At 40.9% G+C, this 19,524-nt stretch overlaps 1 protein-coding gene across 2 annotated transcripts; it reads right to left on the bottom strand.

Moving 5' to 3' along the window:
- Positions 1-599: 599 nt before the first annotated feature.
- LOC111222198 (Kv channel-interacting protein 1-like) lies at positions 600-17,046 on the bottom strand. Of its 2 annotated transcripts, none has more exons than XM_022745818.1 (8): positions 16,325-17,046; positions 4,422-4,546; positions 3,838-3,907; positions 3,686-3,756; positions 3,444-3,551; positions 3,260-3,364; positions 2,790-2,852; positions 600-2,125 (listed from the first exon to the last, which is right to left on the bottom strand). In XM_022745818.1, the coding sequence occupies exons 1-8, from the start codon at positions 16,410-16,412 to the stop codon at positions 2,078-2,080; spliced, it is 678 nt and encodes a 225-aa protein (XP_022601539.1). In that variant the 5' UTR covers positions 16,413-17,046; the 3' UTR covers positions 600-2,077. The 2 variants fall into 2 exon arrangements, with proteins under 2 accessions (XP_022601539.1, XP_022601540.1); XM_022745819.1 differs by lacking the exon at positions 16,325-17,046 and adding an exon at positions 8,586-8,657.
- Positions 17,047-19,524: the final 2,478 nt, after the last annotated feature.

Below are 19,524 nucleotides of genomic sequence, written 5' to 3'. Positions count from 1 at the left end.
ATTCATCCAGCCTGGATACTATATAACATAATGAACATTGTACAGTCATTCTACTTCGTACTCACAGAAAAGCATGTTTATATATTTTATTAATGGGATTACATTTTTAACCAGAAGGAGTTCTGGTATTTCAGTAACTTACTTGCCTCATCCAGTGTGGATCCCTGTTTGTAGGAAACAGTAATGTTGTGCTTGGCAGGCTTTCTGTTTGAATAGATGTTAATCTGTACAGAGGGGTGATAAAGGGAAAAACCTAAAGGAAAGACCTTATGGGTTGAGATCTGGGGACTAAATACACTCATCAAACCATTCAGGGACTCCTCACAGAATGCCTTGTGTAGAAGTATCTGCATTTTATTTTTCTCCTCAGTTTTTCCTATGATATGATTGATAGCCCTCAGGGTCAGAAATGTTGGTTAAATTATACATTTCTTAAGAGCACACAGAATAAATGCACACAGTTGTAGACTCATGGACACACACGCACACACACACACACACACACACACACACACACACACACACACGCACACGCTTGCATACCAGAAATAACATCTGTAAAGTAAAACACCACTCAGTTTAAGAATTCACATATTTATTATTATGGCTTAGAATTAAATTTCTGTTTGTGAGATACAACAACTGCTCTAAACCAAGATATCAGAGACCCGAGGCTGTGATGTCACACAGATGTACTGCTCCCTGGATGCCAAAAAGAACAGTGATTAATAATTTAGTGCTAAAACTAGTGGGCTATAGCCACAGTGAGTTTCTATTATGGTGGTGCTTTCAAACACACCCTGACTCACAGAACAACATCTGCAGACATCCACAGGAGTCGCCCTGTTCTGTCTGCAGCGGTACGTCAGTGTGACATCACAGATTTGGTTTGGAGGAAGTCACCACCACAGACGGAGCGGTCATCATCATCATCATCATCATCCTCCTCATCCCCATCAGATCATCACATGTCACAGCTGACAGTCAGTGGTGTTTCCCTGCACGAGTATCAGAGACTTTCTCAAACCAGGATTTAATCAACATTTTGAGCTGAGCAACAAACACCTGACTCTTCCTGTGAGAGAGATCAGTGTGGCCGCTACATATAAATATTTTATTGATATTATTGTTGCCACCTCCAAGTCACACTTTGATCACCTGTGCAAATTAAGATATTGGCTTTACGATCTGTAGTCTCTTATTAAACATTTTCATTTTTACCATGAAATCCAAAATGTATGCAAGTTTTTTTACTGTTTAATACTGTTTTTTACATTTTTGACAACACACTGACTTGACCACACAAAACAAAACAACAGGTGAAAATATAAAAGAATGAATCCACTTCTTTCTTTTTTTCTCCACTAAAACCTAAGTTCCAACATAGACAGAGCATGAAAAGTACTGTTTCAAATTGTCTGACTTTCTACTGAAAGCTTCAGACAGACATTTAACATTAAGCATCAGATCGACTCAGCAGGCAAGCGACAGCCAGGTCAACACTAAAGTACAGGGCTCACTGCAAAAGTCTAACCAATACCTGATATTTGAAATCTGCCATAATCTGTCAACCACAAGCTGCATGAGATAAACACAGAAGTCATTATGACCAAATTCCCAGAGCAAATCTGACAAAGTTTTGAGATAAATCAAAAGCTCTTGCGAAAGCATGCAAATATGGTTTGGCACAACAGAAGGAAAGAAAGAAAAAATAGTTCCACTGGTTGGACTAATAGCTCTTCATTGGTCGGGAGCAGCTTTGTAATGCAGGAGCATGTTTATCTCTAACAGGCAAATCTTCAAGACAGGACTGAGAGTGATGTGTCTACGTCCACAGCTCGCCTGTCAGTCACTTTTTAATGTGTGGCGCTGCCAAACTCCACAGGGAGGTAAAATCACTGCAGTCCAGTCCCTTCATTCAAGTCTTTGTGGGGGTTTCTGGTTGTACCCAGACCACAGCTGGATACGATGGGGAGAGGAGGAGAGACTGGATGTATTGCACATATGCATCCACACACACGCACTCACACCAAGCCTCTTGATTTCCACGTATTTGTCTCCATCACTTCTGCTTGACCTACATCACGTTTTCAAACAGCTGCATGGATCTCATCATGGTTTCATCCTGTGGAGAGAGGAGACGAGACACATGGCAGAATGATGGATTTAACTAGCACTGTACTGTATGTCTAGTAATATAGTAATGTATATGTATAGTCAGCCCTGCTATATGAGCATAAATTAGACTTTCAAATATAAATACAATATATTCTGCTCTTTAAAAATGTTTTAAATCTATATCCATATCTACAATGATTTCATTTTTTTTTCATATTTTTAATAATTATTTAATTTTCATAATGTTACTACTTATTTCATGTTACTCGTTATGTTAATGGTTTCCTGTGCTTTCAACCACCTCTCAGATTCTTCATTAGGGCTAATATGGAAATATGCTCTATTCACTTAAAGAAGACAGTGAGATGCTGCTGACAGCTCCAAAAGCTGGTAAGTGAACCTTTGACCTTACTAGATTATATTGTGACACAGACTGTTCCCAAAAATCAAGGATCAACTTCCTTGTTTAAATGTGAAAATTATTTTTATTCAACAAATGTGTATGAATACTGGGGACATTTCTCAGTGTAACTACATTTGTATGTCATGTTTTATACTGTACATACTGTATGTGTTTATATTGGCAGCATATGGTTATATATTCAAGTATTAAGTTTTCCTTGTTTTTACAGAAGAAATGAAGACAATCACAGATGCAGGACAGTACATACCTCCTGACAGGCTATAACAAACTCCTCTAAAGTCACCACTCCATCTTTGTTTTTATCCATTTTCTGCAAAAAAACAAACATAATGGGAATCACCAAAATTAGATTAAAGCATGTAATTATTCTGTTGTGGTGTCAGTGTGTTGACTGTGATCTCCTGCAGTGAACCTTACATGCAGAAACGGTAGAAACTACAACTCAATAGAGAGAATAACAGTCTTAAAGTTGCTATGGAGCGCAGGCACTGGGATTGCTATTGATATAAAACTTAATCAGGCGGATCTGAGAACGTGTTGCATGTGCAAAGTGTCTCAATAAAGCTGAGAGCTTCATTTCGGAAGCTCCTCGAGTGTGATGAGAGACAGTAGAAGTTACTGGCTGTGTAAACACAATGGCTTTAAAATCAGTCACCTGTCACTGGAAACAGAAATGTTTGACTCTTATGTTCATTCCATATTAACTTTATGTCTCACCTGAAAAAAGGCGTCCACATGCTGCTGTGGGACGTCTCCCTTTAGCGCAGGGTAGGTGTATTTTCCCATCATGTCATAAATGGCTCTCACGATCTCAGTCATTTCCTGAACGAAAAGAAGATTTATTCACATTGTGCTGAGACACAAAGTGACACAGAGACATGAAACGCAGAGACAGTCTCACCTCTCTGTTTATGTATCCATCTCTGTTTATGTCATACAGGTGAAACGTCCACTCCAGCTTTTCCCTCAGAGTCCCCCGCAGCAGTATCGACAACCCCGTCACAAAGTCCTGACAGCGACAGAGGAGGACAGAGCAACAGAATCAGATTCTGAAAGCATCATCACACATGGAAGTAGATTATTTCATATTTAACAGAAATGCAATAACAAAGGATTTATTTTCTTTCTTTTTTTTTTTCTTACCTTAAACTTAATGGAGCCGTTGTTTGTAGTGTCAAATGCATTGAAAAGATAATGTGCGTACATGCTTGCATCTGAAACACAAGAAAATAAAAGTGTCAGCTTTTCTGTTTCTCACAGAGAGATGAAAGAGATTCAACAACTCTTCACGTTACCTCCATGAGGGAAGAACTGTGCGTAAATGTGTTTAAATGTCTCCTCATTCACCACTCCGCTCGGACATTCCTGAGGGAGAAAAGATGAATTAATGCCACTCCACTCAATGATTTTAATGTTTTTCTGTTTGTAGGAAAAAGTAGTCCTGGTCACTTCACTCTCATCATATATATGTTAGTATCTTCTGTCACAAACACATTGTAGCATTTTAGCCATGCCAATTTTTGTTTAAAATATTTTTATTTAAATGTTATTCTGACACAAATTAGACTTTTTATTTTACCTTCTCCAGAAAATAAACTGTTCCCAGTACCTGGATGATCCCCTGACTTTTCATTTAACACCATGGGGTTGACATTTTTGTCTGAACAACCATTGTATGGATTGTATGGTTCGCATTCTGAGGATAAATCTTTATGACCTTGACTTTTCATCTTGGTCCAGGTTTGAATTTGTCCAGTACTTTAGTTTATGAACAAATACATACGAAACTATGAAGACATTCCTTCCAGCCTCTGCTGTACTATGTACTGTATGTTGTATGAATGTAATCTCATAATAAAGTCAGACAGTGTGTGTTTACATTCTTGAAACCACGGTAGAGGATCTGCAGCTCCTGTTTGGTGAAGTTAGTCTGAGCTTCCAGTTGGTCGAGACCCTCCGGCCTGTGACACACCGTCGTCATCTCCAGCTCGTCATCAGTTTTATCTACAGGGAAGAGAGAGGGAGAGAGAGATCTTTATTACTCAGAGTCATGTCAAGACCTCTATAATCCCTGTTTAACATGTGCTCTTCCCAATCTTTAGCAACATAAAAACTGTAATACACAGTAAAGAGACAACTCAGCGAAGCTTGAGAATGTTAAGTCGGCAGGAAACATGTCAAGAATCTGATTAGGCAGCAGAAAAGAGTGCTTACAGAGGTAGCAAGTGAAGCAGCAGAGGAATAAGGAAAGAAGAGGATCACAAAGAGATAGAAAGAGAGAAAAACTTGACAAATAGATTTCCCCTCAGGACTCCAGGGACTTTATTAATGGCAACATGGAGCTGAGTATCGGCCGCTGTAGAGGAGGATGGTGGTTAATGATGTGTTCTGGTTCTGCTGTGAGCAAGGGTTTGTCACTGTGACTGTCTCCAGCTGCTGGGGCAATTCTAACTTCCCGACAGCCGGCTGTGCACACAATCCACACACCACTGAGTTCACAAACACGAGCAAATATCCAAGAGGAAACAGCCACACAAGCGCTAAGTGCAAGTGTCGTGTTCACTCGCAGCAGCAGACTGTTTGAACAAATGGTGCGGAAATGAAATGTGAAGTCTGGGGCCTTATATCGATGAGGAAGGACAGCACATTCACACACGGTGGATGCTGTAACTTACAGGGTCGCTTTTATATCCCAACTGAGATCCTGTATAAGCTATTTATTTTTGCTTTTCTTGAAGATCAAATGTTATTTTGAACTTCATCCTTGGATTCATTATTTTAAAAGATCAAAACAACATCAGTTCCACATTGAGAGCTTGACCAGCAACACATCAATGACTTGACAAATGTCCACACCAACCTCCACTGTGGCTGTGTCAGCATCAGCTGGCTCAGTCAGCCTCACAGAAAAGGAGATTCAATTGAATATAATACTTCTGCTTTTTGGAGAGTGGCGATGACTCATTCATTTCAACCCATTCATCAGCGCCGTCAGGACTAATCCTAAACGCTGAAACAGTGTGCATCATCTGACAGAGGTTATCTTCATTTGAATTTCATGTCAATTATTGACTATCCACTTTCTCGCAGTTCCCAGAAGCATGAACTCTTCCAACAGTAACATCTCATTAGCTGCAATTGTTTCTCTGCACAAGGACAATTTCTGCAGCTTTAATCTTTGAATCCATCTTCATCTGGATCCTGTTTGTTATTTATCACGTTTTCAGATTCAGTCAGTGGATAATGGTCTCAACTATCAGAACAACAGCTGGATTCTCTCACGAAGATCAAACATGTTCTCAGGGCTGCACATAGTCAGTTACAGACAATACTTGTGAAGCTTATTTAGAAATAATATAACATAATAAAATAATAATTTGAAAGACAACTCCCACATGCATGAAAAACTATAGCACAGAAAACACTATGGCAACCATTTCAAACAATTCATTCTGACATTAGCTCATTCTGAGAGAGATGTTGCTCCTCGTTGTTTCTTCTCTTTTTCTATTGGATGCTGAAACAGAGTAAAACCTTGGGACTATTCACTGTCAGTTATAATCTGATCGTAGGTCGTCATGTTTTGCTTTCTCTCAATCTTTCCTCCATCTTCCTCTGAGCTCCTGTTGCGATCTCCCTGACTGCTGTTGTCATGGAGATAGACAGCTACGATAAATGTGGACAGCGGTGGGTGCACAGGGTGAACCTGACAAAAAAAAAGGGTGTCAAACAATTTTATTTTCCCTGTGAATAAAAAGGTTTCATGCTGTGTGTGTGTGTGTGTGTGTGTGTGTGTGTGTGTGTGTGTGTGTGTGTGTGTGTGTGTGTGTGTGTTGTGTGGTCAGAAACAGATGAAGTCAAATGAAGGTGAGAAAAGGAAACAGGCAGAGGTGTTGATCAGAGGAGGGGTGAGACACGGAGAACTGGGACGAGAGAAAGAGGGAGGTGGCGGAGCGTGAAGAAAAAAGGAGAGAACAACATATGGCACAACAGGATTACACAATATGTTTGAAGCAAATAAAAAAAAGAAAAAAAGTGGGATTCAGTAAAAGACAAACATGTTGCTATTGATCTCAGAAGCATGATGAGAAAATGGGGATATTGATTTAACAATTAGAGTTTACCAGTAACCTCTGGGCATTTAACCACCTGGAATTGCAACACTTAATTTACTGATGAAAAAAAATCTATAATTCTATAATTACCAGATTAAAACAAAGAGATTTACTCTCACAAGATTCAGACCCTCTGCAACCATTAGGTGTTTGATGCTGAAGCTTATAGGCAGCAGATGTAAATGATGCAGCAGCTGCTCTGCACATAAACATTGATCAGATGTATTGGGAGGGAAGAGTTACATACTGAAGCCAAGTTAACTTTGTGGGAGCGTTACATCACAACTCTCTTCATCACAGGTTTGTTTGAGAGTTGAAACTAATACAAAATGTTCTGCATGTTCTACTTGCCCTTAGACAAGTACACACTTACATTCTTTAAACTTCTGAGTTTAAAAGCTGATTGATATCACTTTCATGTCCATGCAATAAATATGAAGTTACAGTCAGTAGCTAAAAGCCACCTTCTGCTAAGCTAATGGCTGCTGGCTGTAGCATCATACGTGTCGTACAGACTTGAGAGAGAAGTTGATCCTCAGATCTAACTCTCATCCAGAAAGTAAGGGTATTTGAACTATTCCTTTAATTCTGAAAGGTTTTTTCACAGTGATTTTACTTTGCATTTATGTCGTGGAACAAAATCAGCTGTTGCTTTAAAATCTTCCGCTCATGCAGCGACTTTATTTTCTGCCCCTTTTTGCAAACTTGTGATTCTTGAAGTTCAACACTCACTATACACCGCTGTGCGGCAAAGAGCAAATCCTCCAGAGATATCAGGGGTTTGGATTGTTCTGCAGATGACTACTCTACAATATCATAGTGTGACTTATTTGTATTGGTGTCGTGCTTTGACACACCTCTCTGCCCTGTTTCCTGTGCTGCTGTAACACTCATTTTCCCTCCTGGGAATCTTCTATCTTGTCTCATCTCATGTCACCTCTCCACAGTTTGAACCAAAACACAAACCTTGATGGAAAAAACAGGATGACCCCTGTGCTCTCTTTTCCCAACAGCTTTTGAAAAGCTTTTTGTCAGGACGAGTAAAAACAAACCCCGAGCGTCACCCTCATCCCGTGAGGTGTCAGAGAGTAATTGCTTCGCTTGCTGCTTCATCCATTTTATTTCTATCTCATGCAGCCATACTGTAAATTCATCATTCATCCTGGCTGAGTGTTGAATCACATTCACACTCTCCTCTCATGCCCCTACAACCCAGTCTCCATGACAACAGGCTTCTCAAGCATACGGCCAAAGGAGGTATGATATGTGAGCTGCGTGTTAATTCACATGCTCTCGCCTGAACCCTCATTCGCTTCCCACTTCTCTTTCGCTCACTCACTCACACATCCAACAGGCGCACGCACACACACACACACACACACACACACACACACACACACACACAGATAATCATAGAGTGGGGGGGCAGTGATTTTGCTCTCTAGTTGTTTTCAAGGACATCCGACCCCATGGTATACTGTAATCTCTCCATCATGACCACAGTACATGTGTTGTTCCTCACACCTCAGCAGCAGCGCGTGTCGCTTCATCCCCCACAATTCTGCTGCCACTTGCTTGAACGTGCTGTATATGTCGACATTTTTATTTAAAAATATAAACTGCTGTTGGTTAATGCAATTCACATTCACATGCTGTTTGGTACCATTTGGTTAAATGGGTTACACTTTCCTAGTTCAATGTTTCACACCACAGAAATATGGTAAACACATACATGTTCTTGCTGATGTTAAATGTGCAACACAGAAAATAACAAACACAAACACTTATTATGAGTTACAACTGGTCCAAATTATAATCAGACTGTCTCCTTTCTTTCCTGTTGAGCTGGTTTCTCTCTCTCTGTTTAGTCTAGCTTTCTGTTGCTCTTTTGTCTTCTCTCCGTCTCTCTCTGACTGATGTTGACGTACCTCTGGATGGTCTTCTCTGCTTGGTTTGCATGGTCAAAGTGCCCACCACTGCACCCATGTTGTCACCGTGGAAACCAGCCTGTCCAAACAACGAGTAATAGTCCGCTTTTTGTTTCACGATTTTGTCACCCTGTCGTTCTGCCTTTATCTGCCTCTGCGGCTCTGGATCTTAAAGGGGCTTTGCCCCCGTTATGTCTTCTCGCTGGTTTCAGATCAGCTCTCCTCATTCAGTTGATTCTTATGGATTTCTGATCTCTTCCTCCAAACGCACATGAGCTGCTCCTGCCTCTCTGTGCCACTCCCTCTGCTCTGAGCTTCACTCTACTCATCTGTCAGCCTTTCTCCCTCTTTCTGCTCCCCTGTCAGCTCATGCCCTCGTGTTACTGTGGAGAGACGCTGGTAACTGATTCACTTCTCACTCATAACACGACTGACAGGTGGATGGGAGCAGATGAAGGGCATTCATCTAAAGCCACAAAGACACATCTCAGGACTCTACATTCAGACCATCCATTCTTGTTTCCTTCTCTTAATCGTGACTTATTTGTCTTTTTACACACACACACACACACACACACACACACACACACACACACACACACACACACACACACACACACACACACACACACACACACACACACACACACACACGCACACAGGCACACACGCACACGCATGCGCACACACGCACACGTACACGCACACACGCACACACATGCACACACACGCACACACACGCACACACACGCACACACACGCACACACACAGTTCAACCCTTTGGTTATTGATAACTTCAGGTCAATATCACTTCATATTAGTTTGTATCATAATGATGATGCAGATATTTAGTGTGATGGCTGTGAACGCTGCACCAGTCCACCACCAGACCTTTTCCTCTCTCTCTTACTCCCGTGTGGAGGACAACAGAGAATGAATCTTCCTTTCTCTCTTTCTTTTACTGTGGTACAAACAAGAACATTAGAGTGTTTAATGGTGTCAATGAATATTCATGGAACAGATTCAGTTTAAGAAAATGAGACTGTGTGCACTGGGGGAAGGAGAGCAGCGGGAGTGAGTAATGTTTATTTCCCTACGAGTGCTGAGCGTTAAAAATCACACGGGGTTGTTGGATGAAGAAGTGAAGAAGTGTTTGTAAGTGTTTTTTTTCTTCTTAAACAAAATCACTTAGTGTGAAGGAAAGCAGCTGATGAGGAAAACTACATGTGACGCAGGAAACCCCTGAAGTTTGCATTTGACATGAAACTGCAGTGATTCTCTGAAGCTTCTCTCCGCTGAGAATTTAAATCCACAATTATTGGAAGCAGGTTAAGACATTTAAAAATCAGCTGCTCAGGAACACACAGAAAATGTGAACGGCTTCTTAAATATTCCACCGGCTGCAGAGCAGAAATGTCTGACCTTGTGTTTATGTGACGGCTTCAGAAAACCTCTCTTGGTTTAAAAAATTCATGCACTGCCATTTTTCTGATGCCGTTTCAGCTTTCCTGTTTCTTGAAAGTTGCGTTCAACCTCCTTCAGAATGAGCAGCGCAGAGAGCTAAAGCCATGTGAATGGAGTACAGTGGCAATAACGAGATATACGATGTTTTATATCATGAGTTTGAGAGACTTAACTCTGCAGTTATTCATAAATTGAATATTTATTCCTTCTGGTTATGTAAGCCTTGAAAACTTGCCTAATCACTGCATGTGTTGAATAGCAGAGCACAGCATGCAGGGCAGGTGAAGTTGGGGTTGAGGTAAGAACTTAACATGCACTGATTAATTAAACATAAAGTCATTTATAATTCTAATAAATACTGTTCAATCCTCTTTTCCTTGAAGCACTTTTTCCCTTTTACCTCCATTCAAATATTGTCACAGTAAAATAAAAATAAAAAGATAATTTATCACGTTTCTCAAAAACAGATAAATAAATCATTACTTTAACTTCTAGGAAAAATCCTCATAGTGACTCTGTTCATGAAGCGTGCATAAAAAAATCACAGTGCTATCACAGATGTTTAAGAAATCTTCACCCTAAAATAGAAGTAAGCCTCCAGATACACCAACACACACATACAGACACGTGCAGATGGAGAGTTAAGTCTTCAGACAACTGTAAGTGACGCCATGTAATCCCTGTGACAGATGTTTGCCATCTGGATCTGCCTTTCTGCCCCGTCTCACCCTGCACTCTGACAAGCACCGAGGACACTGCACTGCAGTCTGACTTCATAATGTCTTCATTATCTTTTCACCAGTTCATGAGCTACAGGTCGGCCTACACACTCCATATCAGATCTGGATGTGCGTTAGGAGACTTAGAGAGCGGGAACAGGAGGCTACAGTATCTGGAAGTCTCCTTTTTGTGGTTCTTCTAGAGGAAGGCAACTGTTTTGTAACGGCTCATGTTTACAGTCTCACTAAATGTAAAACTGTCAGTGAAAATTTGGACATGTGGATGATTTTTGACTGGTCAGACAAAACGAACAAGATTTCTGTCATTTGAAATGTAAATTGTGACAAATATTTATTAGATTTTACTTTCTAGATCAGTAATAGTTTTATGTTCAAATTAATTTCAAGTAGAGGAAGTGAATAATAATAAATAAAAACATAATAATAAAAAAAATGAATATTAAAATACGATCAATTAGATTAAATGTTATAAAAGTGCAGAGCAACTCTGTAGTCAGTCAGATAAACATGGATCATAGAGCTCATACTGCACTCAGGGAAAATACAGCAGTGACTCTGACGATCAGATGTTTAGAACAGAAGAGGGAAAGAAAGTAACTGAACGAACAAACTGAGCAAACACTGGAGGAACTGTTGAGACAGAACAGCTGAAGAACCAACACAGCGCGTGTGGTGTTGCTCTTTGAACAACAGGTGGCAGCAGAGCACAGTCGCTCCTGATCAAACCAGCAGCTTGTGACACCAGAGCAGCACAAGTACAACAACATATGAACGTGTATGAGAAGAACCTATTGTACTCTACACAACTACACACCACGCAGCCATCCGCACTCATTGCATCAAATACTAGGATTCTATATCAGACAGTAAAGCAAAGAGGCTGGAGAGAGAGAGAGAGAGAGAGAGAGAGAGAGAGGGAGATAGAGGGGGGGCAAGAGATAAAAATAAATGTAGAAGGCGGTTACATAAAAGTTTGTAGAGAGGTGATGTAAAAAATTAAAAGCGGAGACACATTCTGTCAGCTTCTTTTACAGCTGCAGAAAAAAGAGACAAAACGAAAGGAGAGTTTTGACGAAGCAAAGTTCACGTATGCAGAGGAATGCTGGGTAATTCTGCCACAGCTCTGTGCACAAGCCATAGATCTGAATCCGTCTCTGCAGTGTGGCAGGACGTGACTCCTGCTGCAAGGTTATGCACTCAGAGGACACAGGTGAGAGACAGGTGCAGTGTGAGGACGGAGGAGTGACTTTCTGTCCTCACCTGCTTCACTCCTGCTGTTTCCAGCAGGTCCTGGTCTGCATGAAAGATGGTGTAAAACAAAACGTGTCCATCAGCACGAGCAAAGACTCAGACACTCACCTCTTCAGTTTCCCAAAATGTTTAAACTGCTGGTAGTGTGAAAGTGTTGACATTAAACGTGTCCGTGCATGCACATGTTCATGTTTGTGGTTTGGGATTGGGGATGTATGGATGTTGATATATTAGAGGAGACTCTCTCCACTTTCCTCTCAGTCCAGCCCTCCTGTCTCCCAGTCACCTCCAGACACATTATCACCACATCCTCAAATGAAACCAAGGACGTTGAACACTGCCTTTATATTGCTGCTATATGAAAAAATATAAAATAAGAAAAAGCAGCAGTTGTTCGTATCAAATTGTTCCTGTAGGAAATGAAATATTATTTCCCTGATGCTGCAGTTTGTTGTAGATAAAACATCCTCATCAGGTTTCTCATAAAGCTTCACTTGTTTGCAGTGTTACACAACAAAACTATTTCAAAAGCAACAATGTGAAACTAAAGTATAAAGTTCAGTATAGATACTACAGGGAGCCCGAGGCACGTCACCCCCCCACGTCTCCTCAGCTCTGCTGCTCACAGTGTTAAATGTCTGAAAATGAATAAATACTGCTGAGTTTGTAAGTGAAGCATTTTAAAGGTGAACAAGAAGAGCTCTATGGTTCATGTCACCGTGTATAGAAGTGTGTGCAGCCAAATGTGCGGAAACTGCTGGAGATACGTGTTTGCTGGACACTTGGGGACTTGCGTTATTCAGTCTACCTGACATGTTTGCGTGTGTGAAGCTGAATATGCATATTTTCATGTCTTCTTCCATGCATATGATCTCTGCTGGTCCTCTGTCTGCAGAGTGTGTGTGAGTAAATTGTGCAGAAAAAGGACCACAGCCGTGATGAAAGAATAAAGACTGTCACGCACACTGTGAACCTACAAGGTGAGATCAACTCTATTCACTCTTGTTTGACTCTGTCTCAGATGCGCCAGTGTCTTTCATGGTGCAGACAATACTCCAACATTTTTGATCCAGCCTTGCTGCTAAAATTCAAAACACAAATTTGCAAACTCGTATTCAGTGTCAGTATCAGTGGAAAGATTTAAGTCTGAAAGTCTAAACAAGGTTTATTTGCATCAAGCTTAGAAACATTCATAATCAGCAGCTCCAGATTTTGAATTACATTTGAATGAATGAACACGAAATGCAAATGCACATTTTCCACCAACTCACACTCTTCAATTATGTATGCAAACACCCCTCAAATACATGTGCAGCAAAGGTGATGGATCAGGCCTTTATTCATATTATGTATCAACTTTTCATTTTAGAAGTTTATAGTTGAGATAATGAGAAGTGATCTCTACTATTCTATATTCTATAGGAGTGATGTTCATTTATGGACACAATAACAATGACATGAGTGCCATGTTGTAATATAACACAATACAGAGATATCTTTGTTAATCTTATCAGAGAGATGTAAATTTAAATTTCTTTTGGAGGTCTTGAGTCTCAGAGTGTGTGCCAGTGTCCACTCCTTTCAGACGTGTATATAAAAGCTTGGATATGTTCCTCTTGAGATATCTCACTGGGAGCTGGTATTATATAATTCACGCTGCTAAATTCCACATTTTCTCTTTCCTCATCAAGCAAAAACTGCAATTTTAAAACTTAAAAAATCCCCCACGGTGTGTGGAAATGATGGAATCAATGGGCCCAATTTTAGATACTTTATAACTTAGTATTTTGACTGAAGAAACTTAATTAACTCAGTGACATTTAATTATGGGATTACATGAAGATACGGCCCCTGTGGCGCCACATATACAAACGTCTTAACCTTAATGCAGTCAAAGGTCAAACTCATGAGCCGCAATTAGAAAAGCACAAAGGAACATTTGTGGAGAATCAGCGAATCGGTGCAGAGGCTCAGTGTCAAGAGACCAGACGTTCAACACAATTCACTCTATTTCATCTACTGCTCATCCTTTGAGGACTCAGGGGGCAACATTACTGGCATCTACAAATAATGGCAGAGGGACAGAGATCAGCCTGAAACACTTTTCCTCTTTGTTCTTCTGAAGATGTGAATCCAGTCCTCACTTTGATTTGGAACATGAGCCCCTTACTGTGAAAGTAGGGTTGGAGCTGTTTGTTATATAAAAGGATGGATAGAGCACAGTCTCTCAGTTTATACACATTACAGATATGAGGCTGCAGTGCATGACCTAGATTGTCAACCCATGTAGCCACAAGTAGGTGGAATTATTTCCAGAATAGCACAGTCGCTGACTAAGTCACCAGTTTAGAGCACAGCTGCTTAATCACATTCATTTACTGTGGTGGTTGAAGTTAGGCTGATTTTAAGACAGTGGACATTCGTCAGCGCTACTGGACAAATAACATCACGGGTTACACAGTATACGTTGTCTGTGAGAGATTAGTCACTTGATCAGTATGAGAGTAAAACAAATCAGAAGTGGAGCAGGGATGTTGTTGCTCCAGTCAGTTGCATTCATTTTCATATTTTTTCAGAACCTGTAGGAAATGCATGAACAATATCATCGAACATGAAACATATAAATATAATAAAAGGTACCAGATATTAAACTGTGTTCCTACAAATAGTTTGCCACCTTTAAAAATGAATGTTTTGTAAAATATGTCAAACACAGAAACACTTTGTATTTGTGACGTTGCTGCCTGATGTGACTATAACTCTCCTGCTCTGGAGGAAATCAGTTCCCGGCAGTGGATATGCTCACACATTATTTATAGTTTTACAGTAAGACAAATGTTTCTGGATGGAAAATAAACAAGTGGAGGAGACAAATGGTCGAGAGGAAAAATGCACAGACCTGCAGTTCATGGCTCGCAGTGAGAATAAAAGCAGCGCCTGCACAAATGTTTTATGTGCCGTACTTGTGAGTGACTGAGTTTAATTTTACTTTTATATCAGCGCTGTCGTGACGGACCTGCAGCTGCACTCTGACTCAGCATTTGTTATTTTGCTGCTGAAGTGAAAAGTAACTTTTAGGATGAAGGAGGTGGTGAGGAGAGAGAGACAGAGAGAGAGAGATAGAGAAAGAAAGAGAGAGAGAGAGAGACAGAGAGAGACAGAGAGACAGAGAGAGAGAGACAGAGAGAGAGACAGAGAGAGAGAGACAGAGAGAGAGAGAGACAGACAGAGAGAGAGACAGAGTCAGACAGAGAGAGAGAGAGACAGAGACAGACAGAGAGAGCCAGAGTGTCTCTCAACAAATGTTGTCCAAGGAGTGTGTGTGGATGACGCAAAGATGACCTCATCATTTCGCTCTTAAAGGTGACCACACGCGGTTTAAAGAAGCACTTGCTGCATAAACCAGCTCCTTATGCAGCAAACCTCCATCCTTTTTAACAGTTTACTAAGAATCAGTGTCGACTGATGACAGAATTCACCACACAACACCCTGTGATTCAGCCGACCTACCTCCTTCACTTTGTCGTTGTCCTCACCAACTTTGAAATCAAACCGTGATGTTTGAACCGTGATGCCTGTGTGATGTGATGGATGTGAGTTTGTTTGCACATGACACTGAACATAATACGTTTATGGGGAAGCTGTAAGGATTGTAGGAAATTTTGAAGCCGATAAACCTCTGAACATTTTAGCGACATGGCAAATATTCTTGAAGCACTGATGCAAAATCACCAGCACCATATCAACAGTGCAGACTGCTGGTATAATAATGTGGGAAAGGGTTTCACCCTCATACCAACCAACCAAGGTCTGAACATCTATCAGAGTGTTGCTGACCATGTTCATCCCTTCATGGCCGCAATTCACACATCACCTCATCAGCTCAGGGGCTGTCACAGAGACACGGCTGTGGATGAACATGACAAGGAGCTGTGTTCATCATCTTTGCTGTTGTGGGAAATTGAACCTTGACCTTGGCCACACGGCTGCACCTGCTGCACAAAAAACATCAGGACTCAACAGTGTCGAGCGAAAAGAAAAACTCAATCTGCTGATAGAGTTTTGAGTCGGAAAGTAAAAGTAAAGGTAGATTGACAGAAGTTTTCGACACAGTAATGTCGTGTGTTTCTTACAGTCTGTTGTATGAAAGCATCAGTGGATCACATGAGCACAGATGTCTGTATCTGATCAAGTGTTCTGTTCACATGTGAAAAGTCGTGAACTGTAAATAATGTGAGTGAAACATGTAAGTTCATCTGTGTTGGGGTGAAAAGCCACAGTACCTTTGGTGAGGGTTCCTGACACCAATCTCTGCAGGGACTGGATGAGTTTGAGCACCCCCTGCCTGCAGCGGCTGGTACAGCCAGCCATCCTGAGGTAGAGGCAGGGGCCGGGGGGCTGAAGCTTCACCGGGGAAAAACTGCTTCTTCCAGGATATTTAAAAAAAAAAAAGGTTTGAACTTGCAAGAGTCTCCACAACGTTCCTTCAGGAGATATTGTCGTAGTGTGATCCTTAATGCGAAGAAGACGCTGCTGCAGCCGTTCTTGTGATACGAGTCATAGATTGAGAAAAAAGTGAGAACTGAGATAAATAATAACACAGCTGCACCTGAGTACCTGTGAACTGACTCAGGTTCATTTCACTCACACTCACTCACACATGCACGCACGCACGCACGCACACACACACACACACACACACACACACACACACACTGTGAGACAGGTATCACTGCTGAAGGAGCCAGATAGTTAGAAATGTTCGAAAACAAAAATCCAGTCTTTTATGTTAAACTTTTAAAAAGCAAAGTTGCGCCCCCCAGACTGAGTCAGAGGATCAGTGATATGACAGACTCCAGGACGTGAAGAGCCGAGCGCACTGGAAGTTCTGTTTGTCCAAGAAAAAGCAGTAAAGCTCGTCCAGTTCTTCTCCCCTCCTCTCGTGTCTCCTGCTCCTGCTCTTCGTCTCGTCCTCTTTCTCGTGAGGCGTCAGGTTCTTCCTCCAGTATTTGTTTCTGTGAGACGTTTCCCTGTGAGCTGCAGTGGGAGCCCTGCGGCTGTGCTCTGTGCTGGAGCTCTGCTCTGGCTTCCTCAGCAGATCCGTACTGCAGAGAAAGCCAGCAGCCACCGCTGTGCCCTCCCTCTTCCTCTGTGCCCCCCCCGCCTTACATTGGTGCTTGCTCACTCTCAGTCTGAAGCTTTGTCTTTTAGAGCCAGCACAGACCCACGGTGCATGATCCAGTTAATAGACTGGTGCAAGAAGAAACAGGGGTGTAATGTTGGTGGTTTATGGTTCATGGCTGGAGCTCAGAGCATTGTGGCAAATACATCTAAAGTTTGTATCAACAATTACAGCGTGTTCTCCCTATACTGTGATAACAAATGCATTACATGCATTAACTGACTTGAACTTATATTCACAGCACCAGCAGCATTTCACTGTGAATTTAAAATGAAAACATCAGTGGATCACATGAGCACAGATGCTCTATATGTCTTTGTGCAAGACGTCATATCACAACAGCAGTTCCCAGTCTGTAGTCAGTGCCACAGTCACATATGAAAGTGTAAATGGTCGTTTATTTGAAAAACTGTGTTTGTGTTCACATACATCTAATTTGTGCTGGATGTTTATTAGTATACAGTTTATGGCGTATTTATGAAGTGTTTTAATGTTATTACCAAGTGTCTGTCTGCGCTGGGATAAGAGAATGTCTATAAATCTTCTCAGTAAATATCATGTTAACTGATGTGTGTCTTTAGCTGAGGACATTTATACAAAGAAATGTATTGAAAAAAATCCAAAAAATGCAAAAAAAAAAAGAGAAAGATGGATGTAAAAAAAACCTAAAAACACATTGTGGACCTGAGGCTGTCCCATGAAGAGCTTATGTCTACAGTAATAACATTAATCACACTTTGAGCTCTGCACATTTCCGTCACTATGGTGACCAGGCAACCCATCAGAAGTGAGGAGCTATCATTCCTGAAAAGGTCTGAGTCAACGTCACACATATACAAGCGATGACCCAGGGACTTGGTCAACTCTGTGACGAACCGACTCTGAAGCAGCTTATGTAAGGCCAACTGCAGTTTGCTGGAGCTTTTTGTTTCTCACTCCACTGAACTGAGGAAATGTTGGGGGAGAGCGTGACGCAGTGTTTCCTCTCGTCTATTTTCTCCCTCTCATCCACTGCCTTGTCTATATTTAATGCTTATACATTCTATTTATTTCCTCACAGTCATCACAGCTTTTCAGGAGGTCTCCAGTATCTCTGTCCTAAAGGTCACGTGTGAGGAAAAAAAAAAAAAAGGATGACCATAGCTTTCGTGACTTGAGGTGGTTGTTTGCTCAATCGTGATGAGATCCCAGGGGAGGAACTTTACTCACAAGGAGTAAAAATAGCTGCACAGTGGCAGCCACACTGTCAAGAACAGTGTGTGCAGGATATTGGTAATTACAATTCAATTATAAACAGTGATAAGGGAACACAACAACAGTTTTTTATATAGTTATTATACATATTTCATATAAGCTCACATTTACATTATTGTCATAACTCATCATCTTTTCTGAGCTTTTATTTGTGGCTCTGAAATAACTGAGATAAAACAAGGTTCTGCAGTATGTAGGGTTTTCTTCCAAACACTAAAAAGACACTGACACTGTATTATTATTATTATTATTATTACATTTTCCATAATCTTTTATTTGAGTAAAAGTACAAACAGAACAATCCTAAAATGCTCACAAATGAAAATCTTGCATTTAAATTCTTACTAAAAGTAAAGAAGCAAGAAGTGAAATGCACTTAAACTTGAAAGTATCCAAAAAAGTATGAATGTATTAAATTGTCAATAATGGAGCCAGTTGCTTTAAGTTTGATAGTTTAGTACAGTGGTTCTCATGTATGAGTCGACCTCCTCTGAAAGGGTCACAGGAGAAATCTGAGATGATTAAAGGGGGAAGAAATCTAAGTTACATTTATCTGTCTTCCTTTTTTGTTTTTTCTCTAATGTTTGTATTTTGGGGAAATATTGGATAATTCGACCTCTTTTGGTCACAGTCAGGTCTTTAAATGAACACAACACTAAAACACTAACAAGCTATAGACATCTGAAAAGCTGCGAGGAGTCCCAGCTGCACCTTGTGACCTGACAGGTTGGGAACCATTGGTTTAATCTTTAATAATTCATTGTATTTTATAAGATGATGATATGTTTGTGATGTAGTAAAGTGGAAGTTGCATAAAATGGAAATTTCGGTAGAGACATGACGCACCTTGTGAGCCCAGACAGTAATCTGCTCATTCATCCACCTGCTCAGTGTAACCATGTCTGCCCCCCAGAAACCATTAGCAGGCACGACAGTGTCAGCTCAGTACAACCTGGATAATTCACTGATCTAATTTCTGCATCGCTTCTGAGGTTTTCTCTCCGTGGCACCGTCACAACCGCGACCCGTCATGAAGCACATTACATC

This window comes from Seriola dumerili, unplaced genomic scaffold (genome assembly GCF_002260705.1).
Source record: "Seriola dumerili isolate Sdu_G_001 unplaced genomic scaffold, Sdu_1.0 BDQW01000091.1, whole genome shotgun sequence".
In the NCBI taxonomy this organism is placed as follows: domain Eukaryota; kingdom Metazoa; phylum Chordata; class Actinopteri; order Carangiformes; family Carangidae; genus Seriola; species Seriola dumerili.
This window is presented reverse-complemented; position numbering and strand designations above follow the sequence as displayed.

Coding starts and splice junctions, on each gene's coding strand:
- LOC111222198 (XM_022745818.1), bottom strand. CDS start 16,412: ATGGCTGGCTGTACCAGCCGCTGCAGGCAGGGGGTGCTCAAACTCATC. Junction 4,547..16,324: donor GTCAGGAACCCTCACCAAAG/GTACTGTGGCTT, acceptor TCTTCCCTGTAG/ATAAAACTGATGACGAGCTG. Junction 2,126..2,789: donor TTGTTATAGCCTGTCAGGAG/GTATGTACTGTC, acceptor CTCTCTCCACAG/GATGAAACCATGATGAGATC.